This window comes from Orcinus orca, chromosome 3, assembly GCF_937001465.1.
Source record: "Orcinus orca chromosome 3, mOrcOrc1.1, whole genome shotgun sequence".
In the NCBI taxonomy this organism is placed as follows: domain Eukaryota; kingdom Metazoa; phylum Chordata; class Mammalia; order Artiodactyla; family Delphinidae; genus Orcinus; species Orcinus orca.
This window is the reverse complement of record NC_064561.1, coordinates 52623377-52636196: the sequence shown is the minus strand read 5'-3', so window position 1 is coordinate 52636196 and position 12820 is coordinate 52623377. Positions and strand designations below refer to the sequence as shown.

The window sequence follows — 12820 nt, the reverse complement described above, 5'->3', positions numbered from 1 at the left end:
GAGGGCCTTTGTTTCATTCACTGCTACATCCTCAGCACCTAGAACAGTACCTGAAATTGGCAAGTACGCCATGTACATCTATTGAATAAGTAGCAAAATAAATACTGAATAATCATCATTTTCAAATGAATTCACAGTGTGACATTGATGGATAAACCAGGGTATATTTAGCCAAAACCATTGTGTGACATTATCTTCTTCCCAACTTTGCTATTGTGAATACATTGGATGAGCATCCTGGCTCCTGGTGCACGTGTATATGTTTGTAATTTTCTCCTTGATATAAATTTCTAGAAATGGAATTTTGGACCCAAATTTTCAGTGTTTTAGTTAGTGGCAGGATCAAGGCTAGAATTTGGGACCCTTGACTCTCAGTCTAGTGTTCTTTACAATAAACTACAAATGAATAATGGTATGAAATTCACATCATGGGAGGGACTAGTGAAAATATGGTGTATAATAAACATTTGTTTAGGTGGCTATACTTCCGGAATCTGAATAGGAAGTTTATTCCTTAAAGATGCCTTCCCTAGGGACTTCTCTGGGAGTCCAGTGGTTAAGACTCCACGCTTCCACTGCAGGGAGCACAGGTTTGATCCCTGGTTGAGGAACTAAGATTCTACATCCCATGTGCTGCGTGGCGTGGCCAAAAAAAAAAAAGATGTCTTCTCTAGTTTAACAAGGACTACATCTATTCAACAAATCTTTATTGCATCTGCTGTGCCAAAGACTGCCCTAGATGGTAAAAATGACAGACAAAAGCCTTGCCTTCTAATGGAGAGACACAGACAACAACATGCAAGCAAATAAGAATTTCAAATAGTGATAAGGGCTATCGGGAGAAAAATAATACAAAATAATGCGGTAGCTAGGTGGGTTGGCAGGTAGCTTCTTTCTAGAAGGTGATCAAGGTAGCCTCTTCTAGGAGCTGTCTTTGGAGCTAAGACATGAGTGATGAGAAGGAGTCGACTGTGCAAATATCTTGGAGACAGCTAGTGCAAAGAGTCTGAGGCTGCCATGGTCCTCCTGAGTTAGAGAGACAGGAAGGGAGCCTGTGTGCTCCACAACTAACGAGCAAAGGGAGAGTGGGAGGAGATGAGGGGGCAGTAACAGGCAGGAGTACATGATAACTAGCATCTTGCCTGTTTTAGGAGCTTGGCACATTATAGAGAACATCATTTTTATCACTTGATCCTAAGTGGCAAGCAGAAATAGTCACACTTTTTCTCCACCTTGTCGATTTTTTAAGGTTAGGTTTATTGAGGTATAGGTTACATACAGTAAAATTAACCTCAAGTGAACAGTTCAGTGAGTTTTGATTAATATATACTGTCATCTAACCACCACCACCAGAATTAAGATGTAGAATATTTGCCTCACCCCAAGCAATTCCTTTTGTGCCCCCTTAGTATTCAATCCCCGCCCTCACCCCTACCCCTTGGTAACCACTGATCTGATTTCTGTTTACATAGTTTTGCCTTTTCCAGAATGTCATATAAATGGAATCGTGCCGTATGTAGACTTTTGTGTCTGGCTTCTTTCACTTAGCATAAAAGTTTTGAGGTCCATCAGCATTGTTGTGTGTATTAATAGTTTGTTCCTTTTTACACTGAAGGAGGATTCCATTGTATGGATGCACCATAATTCATTTATTTATTCACCAGTTGATGGACATTTCAGCTGTTTCCAGTCCTATAAACATTCAGATACATATCCTTTATGGACATAAGATTTTCATTTTTTTTTTTCGAGTCACTGCAAAGGGATTGCAAGTCCTTATAATAGGTATATGTTTCACTACATAAGAAAGTGTCAAGCAGTTTTCTAAAGAGGCTATATCATTTTTCATTTCTACCAGCAAACTGTAAGAGTTGCAGTTGCTCTGTACCCTCCTCTGCAATTTTCCTTTTTGCGATTATAATGGCTATGTAGTGGTTTCAATTTGCATTTCTCTAGTGTTGAGTATCTTTTTTGTACTTATTTGCCATACATATCTTTGCTTTTTTTTTTTTTTTTTTGGCGGTACGCGGGCCTCTCACTGTTGTGGCCTCTCCCGTTGTGGAGCACAGGCCCCAGATGCGCAGGCTCAGCGACCATGGCTCACGGGCCCAGCCTCTCCGTGGCATGTGGGATCTTCCCGGACCGGGGCACAAACCCGTGTCCCCTGCATCGGCAGGCGGACTCTCAACCACTGCGCCACCAGAGAAGCCCACATATCTTTTCTTGGTGAACTCTCTGTTCAAAGTTTTTGCCCATTTTTTAATTGGCTTGTTTGTTTTTTTTACTGTTGAGTTGTAAGAGCACACACACACACACACACACACACACACACACACACACATACACACACAGGACAAAAGTCCCTTATCAGATATGTGTTTTGTTATTTATATTTAATTTTCTTGCAAGCTGTGGCTAATCTTTTCATTTTCTTATCAGTGTCTTTCAAAGAGCAGAGCTTTTTAGTTTTGATGAAGTCCTAGTTATAAATTGTTTCTTTTTTATGGGTCATGCTTTTTGTGTCCTATCCAAGGTCACAAAGATTTTTTCCCTTGTGTTTTCTTCTAGAAGATTTTTTTTAGCATGCAAAAGTCCAAATGTTCCAGCACATTTACCCTATTGATTTTTTTGGTCTTACTATGTTTGTCATTGGTAGACAGCTTCATAAATAATAATCTCTGAACTCTTATTAGTAAATTACATTGTGTCTCTGCTTGTTAAAAAGCCCAGACAGAAAAACAATGGAAGCTAGCTAATTAAATCGTTCATCTCCAGCCTCTGCTTATTCCTGTCAAAAGACTTATCAGCTCATCTATATTGTTTAAACAATGCACTTTGAGTGAGAATCATCTCTAATGCACTGTTCTCTGCAGTCTGCTGTGTAGTTTTGATTCCTAATCACTGTTTTCACTGTTGCTGTTGTCTCATGGGTACTAATGACCTTATCACTAATAATAATCTCAACAACCAGACCTGTGTGCAGCAGATGGGCCAGGAGGATGTCCGTAGTTCGCTTTGCCTGCTACACCTTTCTGTAGCAGCAGGCGGCAGCAGTAACCCTGGCATTGGGGAACTAACCCCAGTTTACACTTAGTTTTATAACAGAAAGATGCGTTCCCTGCATATGAGTCCCACTGAGAAACAATGTCAGTTATCTCTTGCAGGCTGAAGAACTTTAAAAGGATGTAGAATCCTGCAAAAAAAAAGGCAGGTAAGCCCTTTTAATTTATTTGTTGTACCTCCCAATGAAATAAAATGTATTTTTAAGGCAGGACAAAAAAAATTAAACATAAAATTTTCTCTCTGTATTTGTTTGGGGCTTCTCCCTCCCTAATGTGCAGTATGCATCTGCATTACACACTGACCAGATCTCCTCAAAGATGCGGGTGCCTGCTCAGCCATAAACATCAAATTTTTTCTTTCTTCTGACGCTAGCAATGTAACTTCTTAAAAGAATAGTGTTCTTGGGCTTCCCTGGTGGCGCAGTGGTTGGGAGTCCTTCTGCCGATGCAGGGAACACGGGTTTGTGCCCCGGTCCGGGAAGATCCCACATGCCGCGGAGCGGCTGGGCCCGTGAGCCATGGCCGCTTAGCCTGCGCGTCCGGAGCCTGTGCTCCGCAACGGGAGAGGCCACAACAGTGAGATGCCCGTGTACCAAAAAAAAAAAAAAAAAGAAGAATAGTGTTCTTTCCCAGCTCTGTAGGGGGTCATGGTGACTTGCTGTTCACTTTGTATGTGTTTACCTGGATCATGTATCCCTGATGAATTTTATGTAAAATATCTGTATGTCATTTTGATGTATGATCCTTTGTCTCAAAAATGTATGTGACTGCCTTCGACCTCTAACAGGTGGAACGGTTCTCAGAACTTTCTGAGAAGCTGCTTCCCCGGGTTACAATCCTCAGTTTGGCTCAAATTAAATTCCCTTTTTTTCTTCTTAACTTCATAGTTAATTGAATTTTCGTCGACACTATTACTGTCATTAAAGTCTACATTTACATTATATAGCTGTGCCACTATCATACGTGTTTTTGAATCATCACAACATCTTTCCATTTTATCGACTGCTTGATTTATTTTCTAAACACTCCCCAAAAGATCTGGGTTGTATCCAACCCTTTTAACGTCCATCTCAAACGTGACCTTCTTCAAAAAGTTTCTCCAAGTTCACCCAAATAAAAATTACCTCCATACCCACTCGTAGCCTCTTTTCTACACTTCCAGCCCTTCTCTGCCTTAAGTTGTAATTACACACCTGCTTTCTTTCTGTGGCTATAGCTAGCTTCCTAACTTATCTGTGCATCAGCTCTGACAATTCCTAGCATTGCCTCACACATAGCCAGTGCTGAATATATTTTTGCTGAAAGATGGGTATTGATGGGGAGTTCTGTGGTGGCCTAGTGGTTGGAATTCCAGGCTTTCACTGCCGTGGCCCAGGTTCAACTCCTTGGTCAGGGAACTGAGATCCCCGCAAGCCACGCAGTGTGGCAAAAAAAAAACAAAAACAAAAAACAAAAAAAACATGTGGAAAGATGGGTATTGAACACAATCAAAAGAAATGAGAAAATTTTCAAGTTTCCTGAATGGCAGTTGTGTACAGATATGAGCTGCTTGCTTTCAGAATCACTTCAGGGCTGGGACCAAGGTAAGGTATGTGAGGCACTTGCCTCAGATGCAAAATTAAGGAGGGGGAGAAAACCTCAGTAAGCAAGATAAATAAACTCAATATTTAAAAAACAACAGTTAAGGCAAAAAGTCCATGATGGACAAAATATTACAATTTTAAATAAAGACAGGGTTAGCAGTTCACATACCACCATTTAAAAAGGAGAGGTCCTTCCATGGAACTCTGTCATTCAAAGATTGGAATTATTTTCCTGAAGGCATGGGTGGCAACACACACTTAGACAGGTTTTTAGAGCTTAATGATGCATTCATTTTCTAATAAATGCGATGACTCATCATTTTTATTGCTCATCTACTAAATGCCAACTACCGTCCTAGGGGTTGCAGATACACTGGTCCAACCCATTGCAAGCCCACATGCTGCTTCTCTGCAGTTATCTGAGAAAGTCTTTACCCACTTGGTTCCACCTGCTTGGGGTCCAGAATGAGCTTCTCTTAGAACATGGGGCCTCCAAAGGACAGAAACAGATTTCATGTGTTCAAGTTCCTATAGGCTTCTTTACCCCATGCAGACGCCAGTCTTTGTGACTTGCACAGAATTTAGCTATCTTCCTTCTGAATCTGCTTTCCTTTGCCTCCTTATTATCGTCCTCCAACTGACACCTGAGTCAGAGGGGGTGACCCCAGCACATTACACTAACATGGTATCACAGATTGTATTCTCCAATAAGCAGATTTTGAGATAGAGTTTTGTGAGGAGGGTGTTTATTAAGAAGTACTCCTAGGATCACCTCTGGAAGGGAAGGGACAGAAGCAGGAGTGCACAGAGGGAGAAGCTGAACTCTTGAACTGGAGTGACCCTTCAGAGAGGGTCTGTGTTGGGCTGCGATGACCTGACCTTCACACTCCACATCAATCATTTCTTGCCGTGCCCCTCGGGTGAGGAACCCAGGCAATTTCCAAACTCACTGCCAGCTGAAGGCTTTCTGTGGGAAGCACCCCCAGCAGCTGGGGCCACAAGTCCTTCGTTGAAGAAATGTCCACCCCATGTGGATATTTCAAATGGAACAGTGTCTTTCAAAACATACCCTCCAATCTCCTCATTATATAGATCCCGTGGCCAAAGATAGGAAGTAACATAAAGTCACATATTAACAACCCCCTAGCCAAATACTTCTTTTCACAGAAACCACAGTACCCTCCACAAAGGGCACATTTGATCAGGCCACTCCCCTATTTAAAACATGTCATGGCTTTGCATCACTCCAAGGTCAGAAATCAAAATCCTTTAAATGGACCTCAAAGCCTTGCATGGCCTGGCCCCTGCTGTGTTCCCCAGCATCACATCACGCTTGCTCTGCCAGCCGTGACACTGCCTTCAATATTTTGAGGCAACTTGCTTCTTCCCACCATAGCACATCTTTCTTGTGTCTGAAAGACTCCAGTCGATCACAACAATCCTGTGAATGCCCTTATTTTGCTGCAGGGAAAAAACCCCTTTCTAGTATGTATGTGTGTTGCCAGACTTGAAGTTTGGGACACTGGTTAGTTTGTAATCAACCATCCATTGCCTAATTGCACTTGCAGCTGCAGAATCGCTACCATGGTGATGAATATTGCTGTCAAAAATATTGGCCTTTATCTGATAGGGTGTACTGACTTGATACCCAAATTGATGTCTCCCTCCAGAGGAAGATGCCTGTTGCTTTGAAATACGTAGGCATCTGTGCATGCGTCTCTTGATGAACTGTCAAGATAGAAAAGGAAATCCAGAGAAAGTGCCAGGCAGGGTACGTTGCGGTGGGCAAGTCCCCACCTCCACTTTACTTCAGTGGAGGTGTAAATTGTGTAAACTGTGGGTCTGCTCAGCTAACGCCCTGCATAGTGGACTAACTAGGTTCACGTTAAAGAAGTCCTTTGGGACTCCTTTGGGAGTGAGTGAGAATGCATAATACAGGATAAGAAAGACAAAAGGTAAAGCCAAGGGTACAGAATCGTAAGATTAAGCTGTTTTAACTAGGCTGATTCAGCCTCTGGCATAGTGAAAATTTGGGGCTCTGAGTCAAGGGCTTTGGAAAGAGCTCCCCTTTATCTCTCTCCTCTACCCCATAACTCCTCACATTTCCAGAAGGTTTCCCCCAAATCCCTCTCAGGTCTTAGAGAACATGGCTCTTTCTCTCCTCTTACCAAGACCCACTGCTTCAAGAGTTAACTCCAAGGACACATTGATCCCCACCATCTATTGGTCTTTGTGTATCGGAAATCACAAGATGGGATTTTCCAGCCACCCACCAGATCAACTGAGAAGGGCTTCCTCTCATCCTCCCAAGCTACCACTCCTCCCAGAATCCGTATCTTATTTCTCACCTCCTCCACCTCTACCACTTACATTTGCTCTGCAGAGAAAGTCCCTAAGTTTTACTGGAAACCCAACTTCCGTCCTAGTAGACCCTGTTGTCACAGAAGAGAATGAGCAAAGAATTGCAAGGCTAGCAGATGACTCCCTGGCTCATACAAACACACATGGCTCTCAGAGGCATTCTTCTCAAATCCAAGTGTTGTTAACTGTTATCAACACTTCCTCTAATCCAACTGTTATCATCTGTTGTTAACAATTTAATGATTTTCATGGACTCATGAAATTTATTTACAACTCTTTTTAAATTGGAAAGACTTTTTTAAAATGGACATTTAAAAATGCATAATCTCATTATGAAATGAGATTTCATAATCTCATTTATGATTTTTTAATTTTTAGAATCGCTTTCCACATGCATACATAATTTACATAGTTCATTAGCACAGAGCATTTTGGATTATTCTATTATTTCTTAACGATATATCTAAACCTTTCTTGTGTTCCTGGATAGTGAGTATTTATGTCACTTAGTTTCTTTATCTTATATTTATTGAAAGATATCTTTCAGACTTTGTCATCCATCTCTTGTGCGTATATTGAAAGGAAAACAAAAGTGAAACAAATTGGTTAAGATATTTCTAAGGCAGAGACTGCCACTTGGCTGACAGAAATATAAAAATCATCCTGATGTCAGAGATGTTAAAATAAAATGGAAACAATAATACATTCCCATGGACATACCCCTTTGCATAATAGAAAAATTCCCACTCTGTTGAAGCTTTTCCTCCCAGACCATCCCTCCCTTCTTTTTACCCTACAGAAATCCACTATTGTGAATTTTGTATTTATCATGTCCTAGTTTTTTTCTACACTTTTAGCAAATGTGTGTCCCTACTCACATTGTTTGATCTTGTTTTTGAACTTTTCTACAAATGGAACTATATTGCATGTATTTTTCTGACTTGCTTTTCTTATTCGACATTACGGGAGACTCCCCCATGCTACCCTGTACAGCTGTTATTCATCTTTCCTGCTGTATCATATGCACTGTAGGCATATGCCACAATTGCTCATTTCTCCTATTTGGTGAACATGTGGACTGTTTCCAGGGTTTTGCTGTTACAGTTTTACTACAAACATCCTCCTAGTTGTCTCCTGGCAAGCGTTTGTGAGAATTTATCCAGAGTACATACCCAGGAGGAAGAAGAATTTTAAGATTAAAATCAGGTGGGCAAAACTTTTCTGCCAAGTGACAGAAAATAAATATTTTAGACTTTGCAGGCCATGTGGTTTCTGATACAGCTACTCAAATCTGTCATTTTCATGTGAAAGCAGCCTTAGACAATATTTAAATAAATGACTGTAGCTATGCCCAATAAAACTTTATTCATAAAACCAGGCAGTTGGCAAGATTTGACCCTCAGGCTGTCAGTCCTGATCAAGATGATAAACTTCACTATTCTGATTGCCTACAAATGCTGAGGCACCCCTTCTTTTCTTCCCTGATTATCCCTAGAGGAGACATGAGTGCTGTCGTCACTTAGTCTATGGACTGGACTGAATGACCATGTTCAGGGACCTTCAGGGAGAAAAGGAAGGGCTTGGGGACATGCTGGTGGTGATGCTTCCCAGCCCGTAGTCTGTGACTTGCAGCCATAGTCTTGGGGAAAACAAAGGCAGAAAGGGGTGGAGGCAAGGCAGAGCTCTAATGCTGGCTCTGCTGGGCGTGGGTGGGAGGTGGGGGTCCTGCTCGACTGGAGGCTAGGGTCTCAGGCCGAAGCACAATTCACATCACAGAAGTCACTGTGAAGTCACTACCAGGCGAGGGGACACAGAAAACAGAAGATAGCATTTCCTTTGGAGTTGTATGGTTTCCTTTATTAAAGAAAGCAGGAATTGCCTCTCTAGGGATCCTTCCCTGAAGCTGGGTCTCCATGGAAAGCTTCCTGCCCTGGCTTCTATTTAAATGGATTGGGTTTCAATAACGATGGTCTCCATCGGCTCTGATGTCATGGTTCCACTGATCTCCAGATCCCGGCCAGCTGGGGCTTTCTCCACCTTGGCCTCTATGTTGCGCTCCTCTACCGTCTTAGCCACGAAGTCTACCTCTCTGTCATGTGTGACCGTTGTTTTTGAACCAGGAATGACTCTCAAGCTCCTGAAAAACGAGTAGATCTTACTGGATTTCTTACTTGGAGTCCCTGAACTGGTGGCGGACCGGCTCTTGGCAGAGGAGCTGTGGCGGCCACTCCTTTGAGAGCTGTGTCTTCTGCCCCTGGTGCCACTGTGCCCTTTTTCTTTTTTGTCAACTTCTGAGTTTCCATGGCTGGATGAGGACCAGGGGGAGGATGATTTCTGGGTCTTGTCCCCTCCTGTCCTGCGGTGACTTTCACCTCTCCTGCGGTGATGGAAACTTTTCCTAGATGAAGACTTGTCCTTTTCCCTTCTTTTCTTTTTTTCCTTCCAGGCTTCATCCCTGGGGCGGGGGGAGATCTTCTGGCTTCCATCCCGTTTAGACATGTAGTCTTCGCTCTGCAAGGTGGAGACCAGGGGGGCTGCGACCTGCCCTTCAGCTCTTCCAGCAGCAGGCTTGTTGTTCGTGGCTGCACCTGCAAACACCATGCTCATGCTGCTCTCTGGACTATCTGCCCCCGTCGAGGATGTGCTGGCAGCACCTGCAATGGCCTTGCCGGATCTGCTTTCTCCTGGATCCCTGATGGTGGCTCTCGCCAGGGCCTTGCTCACCTGGCTGGTGCCTGTGCTCTTGGCTGCCGCCAAGCTCACAGCACCTCCTGCAGGGCCTGCTCCCACCCCCGAGACTGCCACTCCTCCGCCAGGGCTTGATGCCGTCTCTGTTGCGACCTGGCCCGTGGTCTTCTCTGCAGCTGATCCTTCGGCACTTTTCACGGCTGCAGTTGAGCCATGGGGGGCATGATGGATTCCCTCTCCCCCAACATAATCACGACACATGGCTCCAGACACGTCACGAAGCTTGTGAAGCCCAGCCTCATCCTGATCCCTTTCTCTGTGGAGCTCTGTGGCCTGAGCCAAGGGGAGGAGAAACAGATAAGATAGAGACGACAGAAAGTGAGATCAGAACTGTCCGCTCCTCTCTCATCCTGGAGCTGAGCAACTCAAGGGCTTATACTCAGAATAACCTTTGAAATCACCAAATCTAAGCTCCCATTGGATGCAAGATCCCATCTACTGCACCCCTGTCAAACGGCCACTCCATTTTGCTTGAACAATCCCAGGGCCAGGGAAAGCACTGATACAATTCTCCACGATATACACTTTAATTTTATACCCTTGTGCTTCTCTCTCTGCAGGACAGATTCCTAGAAGCGGGGTTCCTGGGTCAAGGTATGCACACCTTCTACATTTTGGTGACTACACGGGTTGGGCTGATTTTAATCAGCATGTCAGAGTCACGGGGAGACAGAATGAAGGAAGGACTTCCTAACTGTGAATGATGTTCCACAACTGATGAGACTACCTGGGCTAGGGTAAGTGTTCAAGAAGAGACCGGACAATCAGGATGCTGTAGAAGGGATTACAGCCCTGGGGATGAGAGCAGTGCAGCTGATATGATACCTAAGGTCTCTCTGAAATTCGGCCTTGTGGGACAGTGTGGAGAAGCACTTGGAACCTCTCCAGTGTGGTGAATCCCATAGTGATGGCTCATTTGTCCCTGACCCTTCTCAACAATGGAAGGTATTTCCCAGGTGAGTCTCAGAGAGCACCAAAGGCCATGAAGGACCAGCTTTGCCCTGCTCTCCCAAAGCACCCTGCCCTGTGTTCTTGAGTCTCTGTAGGTACTTACCACTAGGATTTTGGGATCCTCTATAGTCGCTGAATCTCCAGTTTGGAGCGTCGGGGTACTGCTGCAACTCTCTACCGGTGGTCTCAGGAGATAGACAAGCTTTACCCAATAGAAAAAGAGGTCTTCTCGAGCATCGGAAGAGGGGCACAGCTGCAGATAAAAAGTACGGCCGGTGGCAAGCTTCAGGCGCAGCCGCTGCTTCTCACAGTCATGGATGGAGATCTTGACAAACTTCAAGGGAAGCAGCCTGGTAAGCTCTAGGGTCTTCACGGGCTCGCGACCTCTTCTCTTGGTGATCTGGGCGTATCGGACATGCTCTTCACAGGCTTTTGTTGGCCGGGCCAGCAGCATGACGTCAGGTAGTGGGAGGAGGGGGCTGGTAGATGCGATGCCCACAGTCACCATTTGGACGTGGTTGTGTAGGTCAATCACCTCTCCTTTCTTGCTGATCTGTATAAAGTCGCTCTCAAACATGGGAGCATACTTGAAAATGTCATACTCTCCTCCCTTGTACAGTTGTCGTTGCAGGTCCCCCATGGAGGTACAGAACACGCCTACTGAACGGTAGCTGTTGGCCGTGTAATGAGGTAACAAATGCTCACTGCTCATGGTTCTATTCATTTGAGACAGCGGCCACCAGCCACAAATCGAGTCTCGGAGAGACAGGGAACGAAGGCAACTGGCCACCTCCCTGCAGGGCTCTGCCTAAGTCTCTTGACCCGACCTCATTTACCCTGCACAGTCCTTTGTGACCCATCACCATCACACACCCCTTTGTTGAGCCTCCAAGCCCCCACCCACTCGGGGCAGGCTCACCAGCCTCCCCGCTAAACCAACCACCACATCCATAGGGAACAGGCTGACCCTGCCAGGGTATAGGTGTGTGTAGGCTGGATAGTCTTTCTAATCAAAATGTTGAGAAAACCATCCTGCTTTTGTAAATATCTGGGTGGTTTCCAGTCTTGTTGTTACAAATCTCCCTGCAGGGATCATCTTCGTGCTTCTGCTGAATGATGCCCTGGGGATAAAATCCTGGAAGTGGACTGTGTACTTGCTAAGGGCAGGCATCCTACTGGGATTGCTGTTCTCTGTGCCCCCAGCGTATATAGCACAGTGCTGGCAGGAACTTAGAAAGAGTGCTACCTGTCAGAGTCCCATTGGTACTGTTGTTTCCAGGGTATGGAGAATTTTCTCACCCATTTTCTCATTTCAAGGAGGCTAACATATATATATATATATATATATATATATATATATATATATATATATATATATATATATATACACACATATACATATACATATATATATATTTACAGTTTTAGAAACTGTTTTTATTGTGAAATATAACACACATTCATGAAAGTGCACAAACCATAAATATATAGATTAATGAGTAACAAGAAAGTGAACACCCCTGTAGCTGCTACCCAGAGCAAGAAATAGAACCCTGCCAGCCCCTCTTCTGCATGCTCCCTCCCCACAAAGGTAACCCAACCTTGGCTTCTATTTTTTCTCTTTTCCTTCTTCTTTTTTATTTAAGTATAGTTGATTTACAATGTTGTGTTAATTTCTTCTGTTAATTTCTGATTCCGTTTTATGTATATATATATATTCTTTGTCATATTCTTTTCCATTATGGTTTATCACAGGATATTGAATATAGTTCCCTGTGTTATATGGTAGGACTTTGTGGTTTATCCATCCTATATATAATAATCTGCATCTGCTAACCCCAAACTCCCAATCCATCCCTCCCCTACCACCCCCTTGGCAACCACAAGTCTTTTCTCTATGTCTGTGAGTCTCTTTGTTTCGTAGATAAGTTCATTTGTGTCATATTTTAGATTCCACAAATGTGATATCATACGGTATTTATCTTTCTCTTTCTGATGTACTTCACTTAGTGTGATAATCTCTAGGTCCATCCATGTTGCTGCAAATGGCATTATTCCATTCCTTTTATGGCTGAGTAGTACTCCATTTTATATATGTACCACATCTTCTATCTA

The 12820-nt window shown here is 43.7% G+C and overlaps 3 protein-coding genes across 3 annotated transcripts in view; 1 reads left to right on the top strand and 2 right to left on the bottom strand.

The window, feature by feature from the left end:
* SGCD (sarcoglycan delta) overlaps positions 1-7553 on the top strand; it is a 745702-nt gene extending 738149 nt beyond the window's left edge. Inside the window, exon 9 of the transcript XR_007476400.1 lies at positions 7543-7553. The gene's annotated coding sequence lies outside the window, so the exon portion shown is untranslated. The remainder of the gene's footprint in view (positions 1-7542) is intronic.
* The window catches only part of MED7 (mediator complex subunit 7), a 358603-nt gene that overhangs the window by 9892 nt on the left and 335891 nt on the right, over positions 1-12820 (bottom strand). The window lies entirely within an intron of this gene.
* On the bottom strand, positions 8850-11482 carry GARIN3 (golgi associated RAB2B interactor family member 3). The gene is made up of 2 exons (XM_004280985.3): positions 10809-11482; positions 8850-10027 (listed from the first exon to the last, which is right to left on the bottom strand). The coding sequence occupies exons 1-2, from the start codon at positions 11427-11429 to the stop codon at positions 8948-8950; spliced, it is 1701 nt and encodes a 566-aa protein (XP_004281033.2). The 5' UTR covers positions 11430-11482; the 3' UTR covers positions 8850-8947.